The following is a 22,482-nucleotide window of genomic DNA, read 5'->3' as shown; positions in this document are numbered from 1 at the left end:
CTATCTCTTAAGAGTGTGTTCCTTAACTCCAACTACAAAATCCTAATTTATCACCTTCAAAAAATAATTGTCACATATAGTGGAATGATATGTAACTTTGCTCTGTATTTTCCAAGTCTCCTGTAAATGTGTTATCATACTTACATAATTTAAAAAATTAACAAGAAAGAGGGAAAAAAGTTTGTTCCTCGCAAATCACTGCTTTGAAAGTTGTCTTCCTGTCGCCAGCCCTTGCCAATGGGAACGAAGAATTCTAAACCCATGCCGGGACGTCTCAGCACATGGCCCAAGTAACGAAACCTCTAGGATCAAAGTAACAAGGCTGCCTCTCACTTAGTTGGGGATATTAGCTGTCTCTCAAATTCTTCCTGCCCCAGGGAATATAGTGCTGAACTCTGGGATTCAAAGGGCAGGCTCCCCTCCAAACACAGCTCCTGGATTCAATGTGTCAGTCAAGACTGCCCATCCTTCCTGATTCCTGGGGCCTTTCACACAAGGGATAGGGCGACGGGGGCATGTGAGGCTGGGGGATGGGCAGTGTTGGCACCAGCTTCGATGGAGGTGGGATAAGCAAGGGTCTTTGAGGGTTGGGCAAGGTGAAGAGGAGATGGAGTTCTGAGCTCCCCTGCCATGACAGCAGACCGCCAGGAGAGGGCAGTGCAGAGCCTCTGCCTGTCTTTTGCTCTCTGTCTTAGAGAAGATACCTCTGCGGTGATTGTGCCAAACTTGGCCATCTTCCTCCCCAGACTGGCAAGCTGAGGACACCCAGAAAGCCCTCTTCCTCGGTCCCTTTCATGGGTAGTCGAATGAACAAGGATTGTGGTGAGGCCTCCAGATTTCCTCTGGTCCAGGGTCCCCCTAACCCTTAACCACGTGAAAAGAGAATCACGCACCAGAATTACGGTAGGTAATAAGGTTTACTGAAAACTCGGCCACATTCAGTACTGGTTTGGTGGATACATCAGAAGAGGTTGCATAACATTAGGCAGGTGGAGGGGGGCTGGGAGGAGGATGTGTGGGCACGTGTGTGCAAGAGTGTGGGGTGGGATGCCTGTCCAGAGTGATAAGTGGAAGGGTGTATGTGTGTGTGTGCATGTGCGCGTGCGTGTGTGTATGAACAAGAAAAATGAAGCAGAACAGGAAATGTATTTATCCCACTGCACGTTGCAAAAGTCTCACGCCAAAAAAGCTAGACTTTCCTCTACCTATGGCATCAAAAGGGAGTAAAAAAATGATTGGATCACCCAGATTATAAATAAGGTTATTTGTTTCTCAAAAATCCCTATTAAAACATTAAATATCAGCTCTTTTGGGGGAAGAAATACATTCATTTCAGGGAGACCTCAGGAAAGCCACCATCCTTTTGCTCCACCTTACAGGGCCCTGGCAGGGGGCCCTCGAGTTGAGCCCAGCAGCCCACTCACATCCTGCTGCTGCCGGAGGTGGCCAACGCACATCTGACAGATGAAGCTGCAAGTCCATTAAATTAAATTCAATGGAAAACACACGTGTGATCAGTCCTGTGGTTCACAGCCGTAGGGGTGGGAGGGAACAGGAGGGCGGGGTGCCAATCCTGGGGGCCTGAGGGTTGGGGGTGGAGGCTGTGTGTCAGGGCAGATGGTGGGAAGACTCCTCCTCCTTGTGGAGCCCAGGTTCCTCCAGGGCTGTGGTGGGGATGGAGTGTGGAACAGTGAGGCGGGTGGGTGGGCACCTCCCCCACACTTTGGATATTGATGGGAAGGGGGATGTAGCTAGCACCTTCTCCAACCCCTGGCTTCACACTGGGCTGGATGCTTCTTTCCAAAGTTTCTTCTGCCTTCTCAGAAGGATAGAGTGAAGAAGAGAGGATGAAGGCTGGTGGAGCCAGCCTGGGGGCAGAGGGACAGCGGCGAGGGACAGGAGGGGTGGACATCTGCCAAGCTAACCTGGCTCCACCCTCTCCAACAGCCCATGGAAGGCCTGGAACGTCTGGAGAGCTCCATCCCAGGGCTGCGACATCTGGGCTAAGACACCACTGACCGCCTGGGTACGGCTGTGGTCCCCAAGGTCGCCTTGATATGGCTCCTAGCCCAGGTCTTGCCATCTCCTTGTGTCCTGAAGCCGACCCAGGTGAAGGGCCTCCACTTAACCTATAATTTGAGCCCATCAGCTTACCACTGATTTCCAGGAGGCAGAGAGAGAGAGAAGGTGGCTCTAATGGCTCTTGTCCCCCTCTACCAAGTCCATGGGCCTTGGAGGACTGAGGGGAGCCCTACAGAATCCAGGTCCCATCTTATTCTACAGGATGTAACGCCGTGGCACCCCTCTCCCTCCAGAGTCATGCATTCTGGTTCCCTCCTGCCTTTGAATGTCTCTCAAAGAGCTGAGGACCCTGTGGAGGTGGAGCCCAGACCCCCTTTGTCTCTTTCCTCCTGACTGTTCCCTGGCAGAGGCTCACTCTGTGAACAGCACTGGTCCATGTCCCAGGGTGGGGCTTGTAAACAACTCAAGTCCTTCAGTGGGGGGGTGCTGTGGGTGCCCTCTGTCCTCAGGGATGCGGTGAGTCCAGATCTCACTCCTGCCTCTCCGTCCAGGCTGCTCGACTGGCCCCGCCACGCTGAGTCCTCTGCAGTACTAGGGAAGTGGGGCCGGGGTTCTCGGTGAAGCTTGGTGGTTGGGAAGGAGCGGGTGTTTCCTGTGCATTTCCTCCAGCTCCTGATTCCGGGAAGCCAGGGCCCAGCTTCCTCTGTGCCGCCTGCCCCGTCCCCTTCCCCCCCACCCCGAAGCCCTCCTGATGACACTCCTCTCCCGCTCGGTGACCAGTGCCACCTGGGCGGCTCGGCTACTCCAGGGAGTCACTGTGTTCCAAGCCCAGGTCGCTGACATTCGTTGTCTGCAGCTCGTCCGCCTCCTCCTCCAGCTCCTCTTCCTCCTCCTCTTCCATCTCATCCTCCTCCTCTTCTTCCGTCCCGTCCAGTGAATCGTCGTGTGCCGCCATCATAGCCTGCTGCATGGCCATGGTGGCATTGTCTGAGGACAAGGACTGCAGGTTGTCCAGGTTGATGGACCCTAGAGCGAGAAGAAGGCCGGGGTCAGGCGCAGGAGCCCCTGTGGATGGGGTGGTGAGTGCCTACGCCGGACAGTTCCCTGGTGTGAAGTCTCCCGTCCATTCACTGTCAGCCACCCCTTGCCCCATCCCAGGCAGCAACACTCCTGGGTACCACTTCCTGCCAGTTTCCGTGTAAGTGTGGCAGACACTGCTGCCTTTCGAAGAATTCTGTAAGTAGGTATTGTCATCCTCACTCTAAAGAGGAGGAAATAGTCTCAGACCGTTGAGTCATTAGCTCAAAGGAACACAGTCAGGCACGATTTTGCTGCGCTTCTCTCCCTGGTGGGTTTAGCTCAAAATCTGTTGATTTCCACTCTACCTCATAAGACTGTTGCCCACCACATGGAAACTGGTTCACAGCCATATACATGCACATATACATGAAGGTGTGCACATACACGTGTACACCTCCACTCCACTTCCCACACGGAGCTAGCTTCACATGCCAGGCTATAAAATGCCTGGCTCATGGCTCATTGAATTATTCATTGTGCACCAGGCGACCGGCAATTAGAAAAGTGTATACAGAGGGTGTGATGGAGAAGCTGGGAAAACAAAACTCTTCCTGGCCTCCGTTCACAAGCCAGCTGCCTGCCTCGGTATTTATAGATGGCCCTGGCTCCTGGGGGACCGTGAAGACACTGACTGGTGCTAAGAAACTTCGGGTGGGTGTGGGAGTGAGGAGGGGGGCTCTGCTGAGCAGCCATTGACTCAGATGCCCACCAGTGGACTCCCACTCATCCTGGTGAGATTGCTTTTGACTTGTTAAAATATGTACCAAAAAATCTCCTTCTTTCAGGCTTTACGTACATCCTTTGGCCGGGATCGGGAGAGTTAACTATTGTGACAGAGCTGACACTGCCACTCAAGTGAGTAGACGTTCAACCTTTGACTCTGCACAGCCACACCTGTAGGAGCTTCAGGAGCCCCTTTTCCATCCCCCGACCCCAGGGTCTAGAGTACCCTCAGCCCCAGTTCTTACCATCGGGGTTTGTCCCTGGGGCACCGCCCTGTTGCTGCAGAACCCCTGCAGCAATGGAATTGGGCCAAAATCTTTGGGTGGGCCGGTGCTGCGACTTGATTTTCTTGGCTTTGGGGGCAGGGTCGGGGTTGCTGGCATCAAGCATAGGCTGCAGTATGCGTCTTCGGGCATTGATGAACCTGTCCCGGGGTCAGATGGAGACAAGTTAGCCACCACGGGGGCGGGAATATGTGTGAGCAGATGTGTGCACATGTCCTGTGTGCATGCACGCACATGTGTGTATGCACATGTGTGCATGGGTGCACATGTGTATGCACATGTGTGCAGGTGTGAGCATATTTGGGTACGTGCAGGTCTCTGCACTCATGGACACATATGGGTACGCACATGCATGTATGTGTCCATGTGTGCATGTGCACACCCATGGATGTGTATATGTGGGCTTGTGTGTGCACGTGTATGTAAGCACATGTGAGCATGTGTGCAGGTGCACATGTATGTGTGTACACACATGTGCAGAGAGCACTAAGCTGCTTCTGGACTCCCACCGGCTGGTCCTTGAATGGAACCGACTGGGGGTCTAGTCCAGGGTATGAAAGCACAGCAGTGATGAGCCCTGGGCACTGAGGAGCTTGTGAGTTCACCAGGAGCTTGGGTACAAGTTGGGATGAACGTGTGAGAAGGCCTGGGAATCTGCTCCAGACCCGTCAAGACTGAACAGTGAAGGAAGAGCTCCTTAGTCAAAAGCACTAATCTCTGATCTCTCTCCGGGGGGCCAAGGGTCCACTCCCACCCACCAGACCTTGCCCTCTGAGATTCCCATGACACCCCGGCCAGCCACAGAGGAGGGAACACGGGGAGCCCTGTGGGTCAGGACTGTTGCCTCCTCCCTCCTTCCGGCTCCCAGCTCTGCAGAATGTTTTAGCTTGAGCTCTGTTTACACAGGTTGTGAGCAGAGCAGATAACCCCTGGGGGCCTGGGGGCCTGGGGGCCTGTGGGCTTGGGATGCAGCCACGCCTGTGTGTCTATTCAAGTTTTCCGTGATGTTCTTGACACAGCTTCCCAGCAGAGGGCGCTGAGAAGCTTCAGATGAAGCTATAGGTGTGGATTTCAGCTTTTCTGTTTCCAGCCAACATGGGAGGGCTGGCACGGTGGCTGGGCGGAGACTGAAGTGAGCTGGGCACTCCCACCTTTTCCCCTGCTGTGCATCCCCCTGCTGAGCAAGTGGCCCCTGGGTCTGATAGCCTCTGGGCATGTGATGCTAACTCACCAGTTATTCACTTGCAAGAGGGTGAGGTTTGTCTGGGCTGCGATCTGCCTCTTCTCATCCTCCGTGGGGTAGGGGTGCTGAAATGAGAGGCGAAGAGCTAGTGAGGGGTGGGCACGTGGTGACCTGGTCCCCCTAGAGACCATGCCCACGACACAGGCAGCGTCCCGGGCAGGCAGCCTCAGTGGTTTGGAAGCCCAAACAGGAGAAAGTTAATGTTTGTTCCCCAGAAAGAATGGACTACCGGCCTCAAGGGAGGCTGCTCTGTGCCTAAGGAGGGCCACCCACCCTCGGCCCAGCCCCCCTTTGGTGGGGAACCAAGTGGTCTCCCAGGAGCCGGTACAGTTCAATGGTGGTCGCTCCCACAGCACCGTGGTCGCTCCCACAGCACCGTCACATCCTCCAGCCCGCTCCCCAGCAGGCAGGTCAAGCGTGATCAGTATTAGGATTTACAGTGGCCTCCAAAGCCCAGGGGACTCTCAGAAGGTGGTAAACGGGGTGAATGAATCCGTTTAATTTACACTAACTGACATTTACTGAACATCTACTCTGTGTGCAGATTCATGTAGGCATCCTAGGAGACAGAAGATAAATATAAGGACAACTACAACTTGTATATTTTACATCCTGTGAAATGCTTTCATGCACTAATTTCACTTAATAAAAGCACCTCACTAAAACTCAGTAAGGGGCAGGTTAGGGGTTGCTCTTCCCACTTTACAGATGAGGAAACTGAAGAACCATCTCCATTGTCTCCCAGATGGTGGCATCAGCTTGGAACTCAGTTCTCCTGACTGTGGCCCGGGCACCCCCATCACTGCACACTGCCACTCTGTGACATGGAGTCCATGTCTTTGGAGGGGGGTGAGTGAGGACGTGAGCCAGGGCCTTCAGTCCCTGCACTGATTCCATGCTTATCTGTCTCTCGACCTGTGCTTCATGAGGGCAAAGACCAGCTCTTATTAATTCATCTTATTAATGTATTCCCAGTGCCCTCCACATGTGCATAATGCACAAATGACGTCGTGACGTCAGTGACACACAATAACACCCAGTGAAAGGAAGCAGACACGAGGCAGTAGATGCTGGGATGAAAGAGCAGTGGGGTGTTGGCCGGAGCATTGGGAAGGCTGAACAGGTCACATTAAAGACTGGGAAATTTTGTGATGGCAGTTGGTTAGGGTGGTGAGTCCTGTGACGACCAGTTCTGTGTGACTCTGTGTCTTTCTCCGGCTTCTGCATGCCACCTGGTACCTGGCAGGCTGGCAATAGGTGTGATGAGAGTGAATGGGTTGGAGCCTTGCCCGGGCAGCTAGGGGAGGTTTGGGGGCTCTTAGGGTAGAGGGTCCAGCTGTCCTCAGGTTGGAAATATCCCCTTATTGAGGCAGAATGAGATACTGGAGCTTGGGCCTTCCAAAGTCCCGAAGACCAGGACTCAGATTTTTGCTCTATCATGACAACCGGTGAGATCTCCGGACCATCACTTTACTCTACATCAAAAAGTCATGTCATGATTAAATGAAATTGTACTCGTAAAGTGCTCAACAAGAGATGGCTCTTCAAACTATTATTGGATGATGCTGGCAAGGTGCTTAAAGCTGTCTGAGGGATGAGCTTGAGATCAACAGCCTCGGTGGAATGCTCATTATCAGTGACAAAGGAAAGCAACCTCTTTAGTGGCCTCAGCATCCCCCGGCTGAAGCAATCGGGATCATGTGTTGTTTTAATTCACACCTCTGACCCTGCCTGCCACGCCAGGGCAGCTGGGGCTTGTGAGCCACATATTAAGATTCTAACAAGAAGGAAAGCGCAGCGGTGTCGCAGGAGCCAATTCCATCTAAAAGGGGAGGAGCAGAGGGAGGTGGGGATGAGGCTGTTGCCCTCAGCGGCAGAGGAGGAGGGGCTCCGTATCTTCTGACCCCCTCCGTGGAGGGGCGGTAGCTGAGCCCTCCTCCCCTGCCCATGGAGTTTCAATCTCCGTGGCCCTCATTAGAAGCCGAGCAGCCTCCGTGTCATCCATGGCAGCTGGTCTGAGGATACAGTAAAAACAGAGCAACGTTCTGGCCTCTCTGGGCCCTACTAGCTCCTTCACATCTTCACGCCTTTGCCCTGCTGTCCCCCTGCTGGAATACTCCATCTCCCACCTTTCTACTGCGTGCGTTTCTGAGCTTCTGCAAAAGACCTCTCCCAGGTCAAGTCCTTTGTGAGGTCTCTCCCAGCTCCCCAGGGCAAGTCAGTCGCTGTGGCCCTTGAATAACTGCCTTCAGCCCACTCTCCAGTGACAGATCTCTCCCCTATCCTGGGAGTTGCTCAGGCAGGGACCCTGTCTAATCAGACACCGCATCTCCAGTGTCCAGACCAGTAGCAGGTGGCGTGGCTATTCGGTGTCTGTGTATGAGACAGATGAGTGAACCAGCATGGGAAGGAGCTGGGTGACTTGTTCCCTGAGCCTTGACAACCATGCCGGCACATCAACCACAAACTCAGGGAAGCTGCTACGGCCCAAGAGAGAGACACCCATCCATGGAACCCACAGCTTAGAGGGAAAAGCTTCAACCACAGAAGAAAGCCTCTATTAAAGAGGAGTGTATAGGGGACTTCCCTGGTGGTGCGGTGGATAAGAATCTGCCTGCCAATGCAGGGGGCATGGGTTCGATCCCTAGCCTGGGAAGATCCCACATGCCGCAGAGCAGCTAAGCCCAGGTGCCACAACTATTGAGCCTGAGCTCGAGAGCCCGTGTGCTGCAGCTCCTTAAGCCCGTGCTCCACAGAAGCCGCCACAATGAGAAGCCCGGGCACCGCGACAAAGAGCAGCCCCCGCTCGCTGCAACTACAGAAAGCCCACCACAGCAATGAAGACCCAGGGCAACAAAAAGAAAAAGATACGTAGCGCGTTTCAGTGCACACTGGGTGGTCAGAGCAGTCAGAGGAGCCTTCTCTAGGGAGGCGGGCTTCAGCTGGACTTTGAAGAATGGCCAAGCCATCTTAGTAATGGAGGGCACGGGCTTTCCAGGCAGGGGCTTTGTGCTAGGACTTATTGTCAGAGGCAAATTTCTTCCACTATTAAGATCTCCAGAGAAGGAAATCCTTCAGCCTCCCACAGATAAAGTTCGCTGTCTCTAAGGAGCCTTCCAGGGCAGGCCTCCATTCTGAATGGATGTCATAAATCCACAGATTAAGTTAATGGGAAGGGATGAGAGGTGGGGTCCCCCAAACTGGCTGGTTATTCTCTTACAAACACAGACACAAAGCCCTGATCCTCCTTCAGTGCAAGTCCCCCCTCCCCCATGGCTCCTGGGATGGGTATCTCAGGAAGCATGCGGTGGAGGCGGGGGAGGCTGGGGGTGGTGGTGGTGAGTGCAGGGTTTGGCATGGCCTTGGGGACAGGTGTGTTGCCAGAACATTCCTGGCACCCCATCTGAGTGCTCATGGGAGCAGTCCAGCTTGTCCACGCCTCAGACCAGATGATTCCTGAGGACAGAGTCAAAATAGCCCTGGCCCCTGGACAGCCCTTGATTTGGTCAGCGCTACTTTTAGCACCATCGGAAAGGCTGGGGGCCAGGGGCAGGGAGAGGAATCCAGCGTGATGGCGGTGAGCCCTCGGGCCTCGGCTCACTATTTGGACGAACTTCTCCTCCGGAGCCAGGAGGGAAGGGTGAAGACAGAGGCCCTCTAGAAGAGACACGGATGGACCAGACAATGACAGCTCCTTCTCAGGCCAGCCAGGAGCCCCGTGTGACTGGGCAGTGCTGCCTGCTGGTTAAGAGCATGGCCTCTGCAGAGGTCACTCACTCCAGTATTCTTGCCCTGGAAACCCCATGGACAGAGGAGCCTGGTGGGCTATAGTTCATGGGGTCACAAGGATTCGGACACAACTCAGCGACTACATCACCACGTGTACCATCTTTGCAGAGGTCGAGTCCTGCATCCACCGCTTAACCAGACACAGGACCTTGGCAATGTATTCTTTCACATCTGCCATCCTCAGTTTCTGGGCTTAAGATGGAAATAACAAGATGGGGCCTACTCCTTGGCCTTTGAGGATGACTGAATGAGAACACGCTGGACCAACAGTAACACTGGCCAGACTTCAGCGTTCAGTTGAATATCCAGGCTCTGGGGAAGGGAACTGCCGGATGTAAGCTGAAGAGGCATTTCACGGTACCGCAGTTGCCATCAGGAAGCTCCTCTGACATCTAACCCAAATCTTTGCTGACACCTCCCTTTGGGCCCCATTACTCAAGTCTCATCTGGGCTAAAGTGAAGCTGAAGGCATTTTTCGGTTTGAACTACGTGTCCCCCCTAGGGTCCTGGGTCTGAAAGCAGCTCACCCAGGCTGGTACGTGGGCCCTTGGCCACTTCTCTCACTCAGAGCCCACCCAGTAGGGAGCACCCACCTCCTCACCCAGGCAGACAAGTGGGAGGCTGGCCAGATCCCTGAGGGACACAGTGCATTGGAAGCAGCAGCCTGCAGGTGTGAGATGGAGCTGCGGCTGGAGCCGAGCTTGAAGCTGCTATCCTGGCCTGCTTTCCCACACTGGGGTCAGCCACACCCTCCTTCCCTTCCTGCTCCTGACCAGCTGTGTGCATGTAGCCTGCTGTGGCTACAAAACTTCTTAATCTGGCCACTGCTCTAGCAGGGCCAGAAACCAGCCAGAGGGAGGCAGCTGGGATGGTGAGGGGCCCTGAAACAGCCACACTGCATCACACAGAAGATGCCACTGATGGCAAGGCACACCCTGACCTCAGAGACGCTAAAGTGGGAGGGACGAGCAGTTTAGAATGGAGAGGGGTACAGAAGGTACCCAGGGGCCCTGCCTTTCCTGCCAGAGCTGTCCTGGCTCAGACGTCCCACTTTTCCATTCCTTTCTCTTTTCCACTCACCTCCCCGCTTACAATTGTGCACACGCAGAAAAGCACGGGGCCTTCCCAGGTGGCTCAGTGGTAAAGAACCCGCCTGCCGATGCAGGAGACAAGAGATGCGGGTTCAATCCTTGGGTTGGGAAGATCCCCTGGAGGAGGAGATGGCAACCCTGCTCCAGTATTCTTGTCTGAAAAATTTCATGGACAGAGGTGCCTGGTGGGTTACAGTTCATGGGATTGCAAAGAGTCAGACATGACTGAGCGACTGAACACGCAGGAAATCACAGAGAACTAAAATCCATAGCTTGGTGTCACCAACACCCATGTGACCACCACCTAGGTCAACAAAATAGATTTCTACTGTTGGCCCAGAAGCCCCTTTTCTGTCCCCTGCCAATCACAACTTCCAAAGATATCCTCCCCTAAGGTAATCTGATGCTCCTTGTAATTCCTTTTTTTTTTTTTTTTGCTTTTCTTTATACTTGTACAATCTATGTTACATTCTTAATCAATATGGTTTAGTTTTGCTTGATTTTTGGACCCTATATAAATGCAATCATAGAGCATGCAGTATTTCACTCCATAGTATAGTTGGGAGATCCATCCATGGTTGTTCTATGTAACAATCACCTTCATGTTCATTGCTATATAGTTCTTCATTGTAATAATCTACCACCTTCCTGCTCTTCATTTGTTCCTCCAGTCACTAAGTTGTGTCCAACTCTTTGCGGCCCCATGGACTATAGCCTGCCAGGCTCCTCTGTCCATGGAATTCTCCAGGCAAGAATACTGGAGTGAGTTGCCATTTCTTTCTTCAGGGGATCTCCCTGATCCAGGGATTGAATGCTCACCTCCTGCATTGGCAGGCGGATTCTTAACCACTGAGCCACCTGGGAAGCCCTTCCTGCTCTTCACCCTTCCCCCGGTTTCTATTTCAATCAGTCCTCCACAGAGTAGTAAAATTTTGGTCCTTAACCTGCCCCCAACCCCTTAAATCCATTTGGAACATGCCCTCCACTGCCATGAGGTCTGAGCCCCACCCTATCCAGAATTCCACACACTACAAGGATGGTCTGTTTTTCACCCCAACCAGACAGGCTGCAAGTTTTGAGAAAAGGGTCCACACTGTTCTTTTCGCCCCCACCTCACTGGCGCAGAGGAAAATGCCAGGTTTGTGCCAAGTGTTCAATACGTCTTCATTGAATGACCATAGGATCCTGGAGGGTAAGTGGTACTTGTCATCATTCCCTTTGTGCGTGTCTGTGGGTGTGAAAATGAGTAGGAAGGTGGTGGGGGGCATCAGTGATTCAGGCTCCCCGGGCCACCTGCTTATTAACAGTGCTGTTCTCACAACCAATGGTTTCAAACATATTTGTGGGGGGATGAGAAGGAGAAGGGGGTCCTTAGGAGTCGACTACTTCTCTAGAAGGGTCTCGGAGGCAGCATGGTAGCAGTAGGCAAGGACAAATAAGAAGGCCTCTAGGGACTTCCCTAGAGGTACAGTGCAGGGGGCCCGGGTTGGATCCCGGGTCAGGGAACTAGATCCCGCAAGCCCCAAGAGTCTGTGTGCCACACTAAAGATCCTGCATGCCGCAGCTAAGATCTGGTGCACCCCAAAGAAGAAGAACGGGGCTCTAGAATCAGACTGCCCGGCTTTGAACCCTGGTCTCTCACCAGCTCAAGACCCTGGGCTCTCGTGTCAGCTTCTCCTTCTGTAAAGCGGGGAGAGCAAATACACCTTCCAAAGGTTGTTTCATAACAATCAGTGTGTTAATATTTGAAAGGTGCTTAGAAGGGTGCCTGGAACACTCCATGATGCTGCTGTTTAGTCTCTAAGTCACGTCTGACGCTTTCTGACCCCTTGAACTGTAGCCCGCCAAGATCCTCTGTCTATGCGATTTCCCAGGCAAAGATACTGGAGCGGGTTGCCATTTTTCCCTCCAGGGGATCTTCCCGACTCAAGGATCGAACCCAAGTCTCCTGTTTGACAAGTGGATTCTTTACCACTGAGCCTCCTGGGAAGCCTAGCGCGCTCCATGAGTGTTTGTTAAGTAAATCAGTAACATAAAATAAACCTGCTGCTCAGCGCAAGTGGCTCTCTCTCTGGGAAAGCCACAGCTTGTTTTTCTGAGGGCAAGACCCCCAGCAGCCCCTGTGTGCATGTACAAATGTGCTTTCCTTTCAAATAGGTTTATTCACCAGCCCCTGGGTGTATATGATGGGGCATTTTCTGCTAACCTGCCTTCAGGCTCCTTGGGGGATGCTGTGGAGGTGTAAATCTCCCCTGGCCATTTTCAGGTGGAATCTTTATTTTATTTTTTAGTGTTTGGCAGCGCTGTGGCAAGTGAGATCTTAGTTCCCCAACCAAGGAATTCTCTGTTGAACTCATCTGCCTCCCTATTGTCCAACCAGAGAGAAGAGACTGTCTTCCAGAGCCACACAGGGTCCGAAGCACCTGCCCTCGCCTCCTAACAGGGCTCACCGCCACTTCCTGGAAGTAGACAGCTTTTTGGAGAACTCTGAGCACTTACAGAGCATAGAGCACCCTGTGAGAGTACTTGACATGTATTCTGATTGAATTCTCAACGCATCTATGAAGTAGGCATCATTATTCCCATTTTACGCACAAGAAAACTCAGCTCAGAGGGTGAGAAACTGGCTCCAGTTTACACAAGGGGTATGAGGCAGAATCAGGACCCACACTCCCTGTATTTTTTTTTTTTCTGCTGCCTCGGGTCGTCGTTGCTGCAGGCTTTCTCTAGTTGCCACGAGCGGGGCTGCTCTCTAGTTGCCGTGCAAGGGCTTCTCACTGCGGCGGCATCTCTAGTTGCCGAGCAGAAGCTCTAGGTGCGTGGGATTCATTAACTGCAGCACACAGGCTCAGCAGTTGTGGCTCTTGGGCTCAGTCGCCCTGTAGCGTGTGGAATCTCCCCGGACCAAGGACTGAGCCCATATTTCCTGCATCGGCAGGCAGATACTTAACCTCTGGACCACCAGGGACATCCAACCCCCTGCATCTTTTTTTTTTTCCTCCTGTATCTTTAACCATGTCCACTTCACCTGTGTCAGCCACTGCGTTTTTTAACATATTATTGATCTTCACCATGCATATGTATTATCGCCTTCACTTTATGAAAAGGAAACTGACATGAGAGAAGTTAATTGACTCATTCAAGGTCATATAGTAAGTAAAAAATGGGGCAGAGCTCAACCTCAGGTCTGTCTGCACAGGCTGTCCCAAAGGTCTCACAGACCAACAATCTCCAGCCCTCAGCCCTCAGCCCTTGTTGTGTGACTTGCTTCCTGTAGGAGCCATCTGAACAGATATGTTCCCATCCTGGCTGCCCTTCCTTGGACATGACTTGTCAAAGGACCTTTTGGAATCTGATGCCCAGTCCTGGATACACTATGCTGGACATGTCTGACCAGGAAGATGGGCAAACCCCCTCCCCTCTATTGAGTTGCCAACGCCCTGCAAGTGTGTTTGTGTGAGAGCACTGGGTTACATCATGGGGTGACCATTCGTAGGATGTGTATGATTTATCCCCTCAATTAAATGACCAGTCCTAGGAGTGCTGAAATCATCTCTCTCACCTGAAGGTCAGGTGTTAGTGGACAGAGGTATTATTTGGAACTTAGATCACCTTTCTCCATAGAAACAAGTTTTTTTAAATAGGTAGTTTTCTGGGCTAGCCTTAAAGACCGATTTGGTTGAAGATCTGTGTTCTGGTGGAGAGAAGCCCCCAGGATTCAGGAAGAAAAAATGAGAGATCTTCCTCTGCTTTCAGGGAACAGAACTAGACCCAGGTAAATGCTGAGTCTGGTGAGCATAGACTTCCTCAGCCTTTCCCTTTTTGTGCTCCATTGACTCTTCCCAGTCCCTCCTGTGACAAATCCCTGGATCCTTATGCTATCCTCCCGTCTGCTTCCTGAATCGGAGGCTTCCAGCCTTTAGGACTTTACGGTCAAATCCCCTGCAGTGATGTTCATGATGATGAAGATAAAGCTTTCATCAGATTCTCAAAAGGGTCAGGAGAGGTTGAAGACAATTGCTAGGAGCCTTTCCTCTGGCACCCCATTCTGGCCTACCTCCTCAAAATGCTGTGCTTACAGATGCTCTGATCTTCATCTTCCACCACGAATAAACACTGGCACTCTTTGCCTGAAACTGATCCTAGTGGAGTGGGTGTAGAAAACCAAGCTTTTGGACTAATTCATACCTAAGCTATGAAGGAGTGATGACCTCACCGTGGGCATTCTGACAGGGATAGGATAATTTTAAATGAGTGAGATTTCAGATAAGGTGATGAAATTAAAGGAAAAGTAATAGATAATATATGCTGGAGCAAGAATGGTGCAGTCTCCCTAAACTATTTTCTTGCTTTTCCATGTTTTTTTACTCCAGTTTCCCTAGAAGTATCAAGTTTTCTCTCTGAGGTTTCCAAGGCAGAGCAGATCACGGGGACTTTCAGAGGTATTTGTAGCAGGTATTTGTAGCAGCAGCTGTGTCTGTTTCAGGACAAAGGACCTCCGCATCCATCATCTTATTCTATCCTCGCAATAGCACTATGAGCTGGATATTGTGGCTCCCATTTCACAGCAGAGGAAACTGAGGCTTGATGAGGCCCAGCAATTCACTGCAGTTCTGCTGGCTAGGCACAGAGGGCGTGTGCGCGTGCGTGCACGCTCAGTCATGTCCGACTCTCTGTGACCCTGTGAACTGGAGCCGGCCAGGCTCCTCTGTCCATGGGGTTTCCCAGGCAAGAATACTGGAGTGGGTTGCCACTTCCTTCCTCAGAGGATCTTCCCTGACCCAGGGATTGAACCCAGGTCTCCTGCTTGACAGGCCGACCACTAAGCCACCTGGTAAAATTCTTTACCACTGAGGGGTCAGTGAGACTTATATCCAGATCTTGTCTCCAAGTACCATGCCTTTTGCATAAACTATCTCTATCTGCTGCGTAGGTGGGTGTCTGATAGGGGTAGATGCCCTCTTCCTTTAGACTTAATGCTACGCTAGGCACAGGGAAGCAGGCAAGGATGTTTGCTGAGTGATTGAAGGCAACACTGATGTGCAGAGGCAACCAGCTGACTCTCTCCTTCACAAGCCCTCCTTGGCCGGGAGCCTGCATGCAGGACACATGCTGTACCTGGGTGACTTCCAGCAGGGATGAGCCCAGCATGTGAGGCTCCAGCCCTGTGGGTGAGAACAGCTGGGAACCGGACAAAGAGTCTCAGAGACAAGAATCATGAGGTATACGTGTGTAGCAGTATCAGTCAAAGCCAAGAAGGTGAAACCCAAATGTTCATAAAGTGATGAATGGATAAACAAACTGTGGTCTCTCTAACACAATGGAATATTCATACACAGAAATGAAGCACTGCCATGTATTACAAGAGGGTAAACCCTGAAAACATCATGCTAAGTGAAAGAAGCCAGTCACAAAAGATTCCATATCATACAATTCCACTCACGTGAAATTTCCAAAATCAGCAAACCCCTCAAGACAGAAAGTAGACCACTGGCTTCTAGGGGTGGGCAAGTGATGGCTAAAGGGTACAGGGTTTCTTTCCAGGGTGATGAAATGTTCTGGAATTAGATAGTGGTGATGATTACACAAGTTTGTAAATACACCTAAGGCCTCTGAACTGTATAGCTAAAAAGAGTGGATTTTATGGTATGTGAATTACACTTCAATACCCAAAGAATCAAGCGGAGAAGGCCCTTGGTTTTGTGCACTCAGTCTGTGTGACAGCAGCCAAGTGTATCTGACGGCCCTGGAGCAAGGTCGTCAGCTCCGTGGGGTGGGGGCGAGGTGGCAGCAAGCAGAGTGCAACCCTGGTGAGACGTAGGTCTGGCTGGTGGATGCGATGGAGGCCGGAGGAAGAGGAACGGATGAGATAGTCAGGCAGCCTCACTGTATCTGAAAACGAGGGCCGGGCTATCAAACCCCACACCTGTCCCAGGATGGGGCTCTGTGCCTCGACTCGGGGTTGGGGTCCCCTTGCACTTTACCTAGATTTTGTGTGGGAGCCAAGAGATGCTGCTGTTTCTTGAGCCAGTGGAGAGGCGGTACATCCTAGTGGGAAGAAATTAGAGCCACACGGACCTGGTTTCAAGTCTGGTTACCCTTTCGGAGCCTAGTTTTGTAATTGGTAAAACAAGGATGGTAGCAGTACTCCCTCCTAGGCTGACTGGGCAGGTGAAATGAGACGATGCAGAAAGAAGCTTAGCCCGCACCCGGCAAGCCGCAGAGGCTACTGGAGTAGGGGGCTCCATTGGTGGTGGTGGGGCCACTAGGGCTTGGTTTCCTCTCCAGGATCCCCCCATAGTGAAAACATTCTGTAAAGTGGCTCCTGTGCTTGGGTGGCAGCAGCAGGGAGCAGTCACATTTTTGATGGAAATGAGCAGAATCATACAGGCAGGATGGTGGGGGGAAGCTGTGATCTGGACCGGAGGGGATGAGGGCAGAAGTGGGGACAGGGGAGGCTGGGAAGAGCAGCAACCCTCCCCTCCACAGAGGGGACCCTCTACCAGGGTTTCCCACCCAATCTGGATTTGCAATGAAATGATCGCTTCCAGCAGGAATTTAGCTGCTTTCAGCCAGAATGCAATAGCAAGAAAATCTCACTGGAGCAAGGAACTAATGGATGAAACCATCCCAATCTCACAGTAGCCTAAGAGCAAAAAGGCTCGGGGGTTGAGCCTCTATCTCAGGAGCACGCTGTCATCTGAACACATTTCCGGAGCTGCAAGTGCCATGGGACAGTGGAAAAGACAAGAAGTCTCTGACACAGGGCGAAAGGATGAAAGAATACTAACTTCTGCCTGAAGGAAAGAAGACAACAGAGAACCAGCACCCACAGAAGAAGTTCTGAGAGTTGGTATCTGTTAAACAAGTCTGCATATTATACCGTGCTCTCCCCTCCTGCTGTCAGCCATTAGAACTGCTGTCTACATCCTGAAAGCTTAGGAGGAATAGCTTACTTTGTAGAATGTTCATTAGTCAATTTATCTGCTTATCAGGAAGACAGCAGTTCTGCATTGACTAGTTTATGCTACTTCTGTGTGTTACTGTAATTATGGAACTTAATTAACTATTCTGTAAACCATGAAATATGAGTGCAAAAAAGCAAGAGTTGTTGCTAAGAAAACCAAGTGGAGTGCTTTGGAAGACTCCAGAGTCAAATTCGCTTAAAAGTGAGATCAGGTAAGACAAGTGAAAGAAACTGGGATATACAGAAAAAACCTAAAAAGATCCTACAGCCAGATTACTTCCCCAAAGCCAAGGTGCTTATTCCATTTTAAATAAAAATGAAATTTATAGATGCTATATATAGGAGAAATATGTGCAAGTAAAAATGACAAACTTCAATGAGAAAATGACCTTGTTCCTGTATCAAAACATTAGCAAACAAATATACATCTTTTAAATCCAGATAAAATGTATCTTTCTTCGCCTTGCTTGCATGTGCGCCCAGTCATGTCTGACTCTTGGCGACCCCATGGACTGTACCTCGCCAGGCTCCTGTGTCCACGGGATTTCCCAGGCAGGAATCCTAGGGCAGGTTGCCATTTCCTACTCCGGGGGATCTTCCCAACCCAGGGATTGAACCCACATCTCCTGCGTCTTCCTACATTGACAGGTGAATTCTTCACCACTGAGTCACGTGGGAAGCCCACAGTGGAATACGGCTTAGCCATAAAGATGAAATAATGCCATTTGTAGCAGCATGGACCTAGAGATTACCATACTGATAAAGTAAGTCAGAGAGAGGCAAATACCACGGGATATCATTTATGCATGGAATCTAAAATAGGACACAAATGAACTTATCTACAAAACAGAAAGAGACTCACAGGCAGAGAGGACAGATCTGTGGTTGCCAAGGGGACGTGGGGGTGCGGGAGGGGTGGGTTAGGAGTTTGGAATCAGCAAAGGCAAACTGTTATACTTAGAATGGATAAACAGCAAGGCCCCACTGTATGGCACAGGGAACTATATTCAATATCCTGTAAACCACGGTGGAAAAGAGTACGAAAAAGAACATATATACGTATAACTGAATCACTCTGTTGTACAGCAGAAATTAACAACATTGTAAATCAACTACACTTCAATAAAATAAAATAAAAATTAAAATGTATCTTTTTAATGGTTGTTCCTTTCTTCAACAAACTTTTCCAAATAACCAACCAACAAATTAGTTGCCTTGCACTGGATATGAGACCATCTACTGATACTGAGATCTGCCCTTATTCATACCTTTTCTATGCTTCCTTCCTAAAACTGAGCAGCTGCTGCTACTGCTAAGTCGCTTTAGTCGTGTCCGACTCTGTGCGACCCCATGGACTGCAGCCCACCAGGCTCCCCTGTCCCTGGGATTCTCCAGGCAAGAACACTGGAGTGGGTTGCCATTTCCTTTTCCAATGCAGGAAAGTGAAAAGTGAAAGTGAAGTTGCTCAGTCGTGTCCGACCCTCAGCAACCCCATGGACTGCAGCCCTCCAGGCTCCTCCGTCCATGGGATTTTCCAGGCAAGAGTACTGGAGTGGGGTGCCATCGCCTTCTCTGAACTAAGCAGCTACTGTGTGTCTAACACAACATTGCCACAGAGCAGTACTCGCCAACAACTATATAGAGTTGTTCCTCAAAGCAACAATGAAAACAAGAGTATGACTCAGAGTGGCCAAATGTCTGGGGAAAGCTTCAAGCCATGCACCCTCTTGCAAACTCATGAAGCCCTCTAGTACACTAAGGGTAAAGAAATAAGCTAAACTTCGGATAACCCAGATTTTCCTAAACCTATTTCATCGCACTACCCTTTCTTGGGAGCAACATCTATAATATCCTGTAAGACACACACTTGGGGATCAATCAGTGCTTTGGGGCCCATAGAAGAGGTTTCATATATGATCCCTATTGAGGAATTTACAACTGAGTCAGACATAAAACATGTAGACTGGACACACACATATACACACCGAACTGACAAGTAACAGAGTTAGTCAACGCATTCTTAGGATCAAGAGAGAATCAGTAGCTATCACGGATGAGAATGGATCAGTCAGCTACCTCTAAATAACTTTCACAAATGTTGAGTCTTAGCCTAAAAACTCTGCTCATGGTCCACTCTTCTAGAAAGTTTAAAGAGAACTCACATTTCTTAAGTGTGACTGTGTCAGGCATGGCTCTTATATATGTTATTTCATTTAATCTTCTCAACTGTGGGAAATGAGTTACTATCTCCTTTTTCAAGGAAATAGAATGCGTGCACAGCTAGTGGAAGGCCCTCAATTCACACCTCTGTCTGGCTGGCTTCAGAGCCTGTCTTCTTTTCACTGTGCCCTGTGACCAAGCGCTTTCACAGAGCCTGTCCTGAGCTGGTGTTTAGCGGGGGCTGTGTGTCTGCCTGTATCTGCAGAGCCAGCCTTGGGCCTGAAGAGGACAGCTTGTCATGCTGAGTTACTAGAGCCCAGACTTCTCCCGACCCTCTTCCTCCCCCTCATCCAGAAGTCCTGAGTTCTGACTTTAAAGGCCGAAGGGTCACTCCCTTGTCCTCTCTCCATGGCCTCTGCGGGGAGGACTTGCCAATGTCAAGTGCTTTATCAACAGTATCCACTCTGAGTGCACTCTGAGCTGCAGAGGGCCCGGGGTGGGTGACAACCTCACTCCCGCAGCTCAGCAGGTCCCCCCATCGTTCCAGGTCCTTCTGCAGCTCTAACCTGGGTCCTTCCTTCCCCTCTGCTTTGCTCAGCTGCTCTGCTGTCTCTCGCCTGTCTGGCTGGAGGTGGCAGTGGAGTGGAAGGCAAGGACCCTGAGCTATGGAAGGGGCTGGACAGGAAGGGGTGAGAGGCGGGACACTGACCTGAAGCCCAAGGTCAGAGGGCAGGCACAGCCAGGAGGGAGGGATGACCTTCTGCCTCAGGCTGAAGGCTTAACTCGGGGGGTGGGAGAGCTGCCATCTGGGGGTGGGAGGCAGCTGAGGTGATGGGAGGCAGTGGGGGTGCTGGCCTGGATGCTGGGCTCCTGGGCAGTGGGGCGGGGACTTGTCTTGCAGCCTCCTCTCCCTACTACACTTGCGTTTTCTCCCCTGAAAAGCGAGGTTGTAGATGTGTTCAGTCTTCAAAAATACACTGGGGGGTTGGGACAGGGGAGAGAAGTCAGCTAACACTTTTTAAGACCCAGGACGTCAGGGCCTCCGCACTCATTTCATTCCTTTGTCATGATCTCCACAAGAGATGAGTGTGGCCAGACCTCAGAGAATTGAGGGAAAGCCTAGATACGGAGCCATACTTGGTTGTCTCAAAAGCCCACACGTTCCCAGCATTCCCACTGCCCTACAGTTACACATTCTCACAGCATGACACAGGGGGCGCCTGCTATGGCCGGGGAGGTTGCCTGGGTGCTGCAAACCTGGGTGTCACAGGTCAGCACAGACACAAAACCTCCCCTACTGAAGCCCTCTTCTGGGGTCGGGGGCAGGGCTGGAGCTCAGCACAGACACCAGGGTCTTAGGGCCACCACAGCCCTCTGCTCTCTGCCCGCGTGGAAGAGAGACCAGGCAGGGGACCTGGGCACCTCCACCATGAGCTCCAGATCCTGAGTTAGAGGAAGAGGCTGGCCCTGGCTCCCTGGCTTCTTCACTAGGCTCTGGGCGTCTCTCCATCCTCCTCTCCTCACCTTAACCTTCAGCCTTCCAGCTCCTTCTCTCTAAATTTGGTTATCGTCTGTGCCCAAGGGGCTGCTTTCAAAATGGGCTTCCTCAGCAAAGTACTGGGGCGGCCCTACGTCCCCAGAGTCTGGGCAGGGTGTGGATCTGGTGGTGGATGCAGAGCTCCAGCCGCATCCAGCATCCCAGAGCGATGCTGGCTGTCTGCTGGGTGGGCAGACCCCCTGCTTCCGGGACAGAGATCCTCAGTTTAGTTCAGTTCAGTCACTTAGTCGTGTCCGACCCTTTGCAACCCCATGAACTGCAGCACGCCAGGCCTCCCTGTCCATCACCAACTCCTGGAGTTTACCCAAACCCATGTCCATTGAATCGGTGATGCCATCCAACCATCTCATCCTCTGTCGTCCCCTTCTCCTCCTGCCCTCAATCTTTCCCAGCACCAGGGTCTTTTCAAATGAGTCAGCTCTTCATATCAAGTGGCCAAAGATCCCCAAACCCTGGGCCTGGGCTCCATGGCTTTTGGAGGCTCTCCCATTTCAAACAAAGGGCTGATGATTAATTAATTAGTTCCCAAGATCCACTGACTTTCTCTCCTCTCTGAACAAAGAGCCTCCCTAACTCCTGGTTCTTCTCCACACTTTGCCAGCCAATATGCCTACAACCCTAAGCCTGGTATTTATCTTCTGTCTGTGTGTCTATCACTTCCATGCCAGGCCAAGAGCTTGCAGACCACTGGGAGCCTGCCTGTGCTTGAAGATTCTGCCTCCCCATCCCAGACACACACACACACACACACACACACACACTCAGCCCAGACAGAGTCACCAGCTTTATTGCTCCAACCCTTGAATGATGCAAGAAGGTCACAGTTTTGAAGTCACTCCTGATACTCAACCTAAGGCCTATCTGTTGCAACTTACCGTGCACACAAACACAACCACCATCCTGCTAGGTGCACACGGCAGGTTTTTTATAAACCCACGCCCCCCACAGTGGAAGTTCAGAGTCCTAACCACTGGGCCACCAGGGAAGCCCCTATAAACGTTACTCTTTTTTTTTTTAGTGAAAAAAAATTTTGGCTGTCCCACGGCCTGTGGGATTAGTTCCCCGATCAAAGATTGAACCCAAGCCACCTGCCTTGGAAGTGCGGTGCCTTAACCACTGGGCCATCAGAGAAGTCCCCCATAAATGTTACTATTAAACCTCAGGCTGCATCATCATCTCATGAAAGAGACCCAAGGAAACAACTGCTCACTGCATCTCTGAGCTGAGCTGGCTATCTGATGCTAGGATTTCAGCCTGGGCTGGCTGCCCACCTCGGGGTAGGGGTGGGCTTAACCACAGCTTGCCAGTTCACGCTTCTTCTGGCTGCTCTGATCAGAAGGAAAGGGATGCACACCCTCTGCTCCCTCCCCGAGCACCAAGGACTCAGGAAACAGAAGGGTTCTGGTGGAGAATCAGCATTTTCTTCCACGGGAGAGGACAGGGGTGAGCGTGGCTGCTGCATGAGCAGTAACCACAGCCCCGCTCCCACAGAATCCCACTCTGTTCATGAAACAACACTGCCCACTTGCCCACAACTTTACGCTCTTCAGAACGTGTCCATCCCC

General features: G+C 51.4%; 1 protein-coding gene across 4 annotated transcripts in view; it reads right to left on the bottom strand.

The window, feature by feature from the left end:
- Positions 1 to 898: 898 nt before the first annotated feature.
- The window catches only part of PKNOX2 (PBX/knotted 1 homeobox 2), a 298,165-nt gene continuing 276,581 nt past the window's right edge, over positions 899 to 22,482 (bottom strand). For all 4 annotated transcript variants that reach the window (XM_070365178.1, XM_070365177.1, XM_070365179.1 and 1 more), the window contains 3 exons: positions 5,341 to 5,417; positions 4,071 to 4,249; positions 899 to 3,048 (listed from right to left, as the gene is read on the bottom strand). In XM_070365178.1, the coding sequence (XP_070221279.1) occupies positions 2,822 to 3,048; positions 4,071 to 4,249; positions 5,341 to 5,417 (483 nt within the window). In that variant the 3' untranslated portion in view covers positions 899 to 2,821. The remainder of the gene's footprint in view (positions 3,049 to 4,070; positions 4,250 to 5,340; positions 5,418 to 22,482) is intronic.

The sequence above is a fragment of the Bos mutus genome, chromosome 29 (assembly GCF_027580195.1).
Source record: "Bos mutus isolate GX-2022 chromosome 29, NWIPB_WYAK_1.1, whole genome shotgun sequence".
Lineage (NCBI taxonomy): Eukaryota > Metazoa > Chordata > Mammalia > Artiodactyla > Bovidae > Bos > Bos mutus.
The sequence above is the reverse complement of the archived record's forward strand: the minus strand, read 5'-3'. Positions and strand labels throughout refer to the sequence as shown.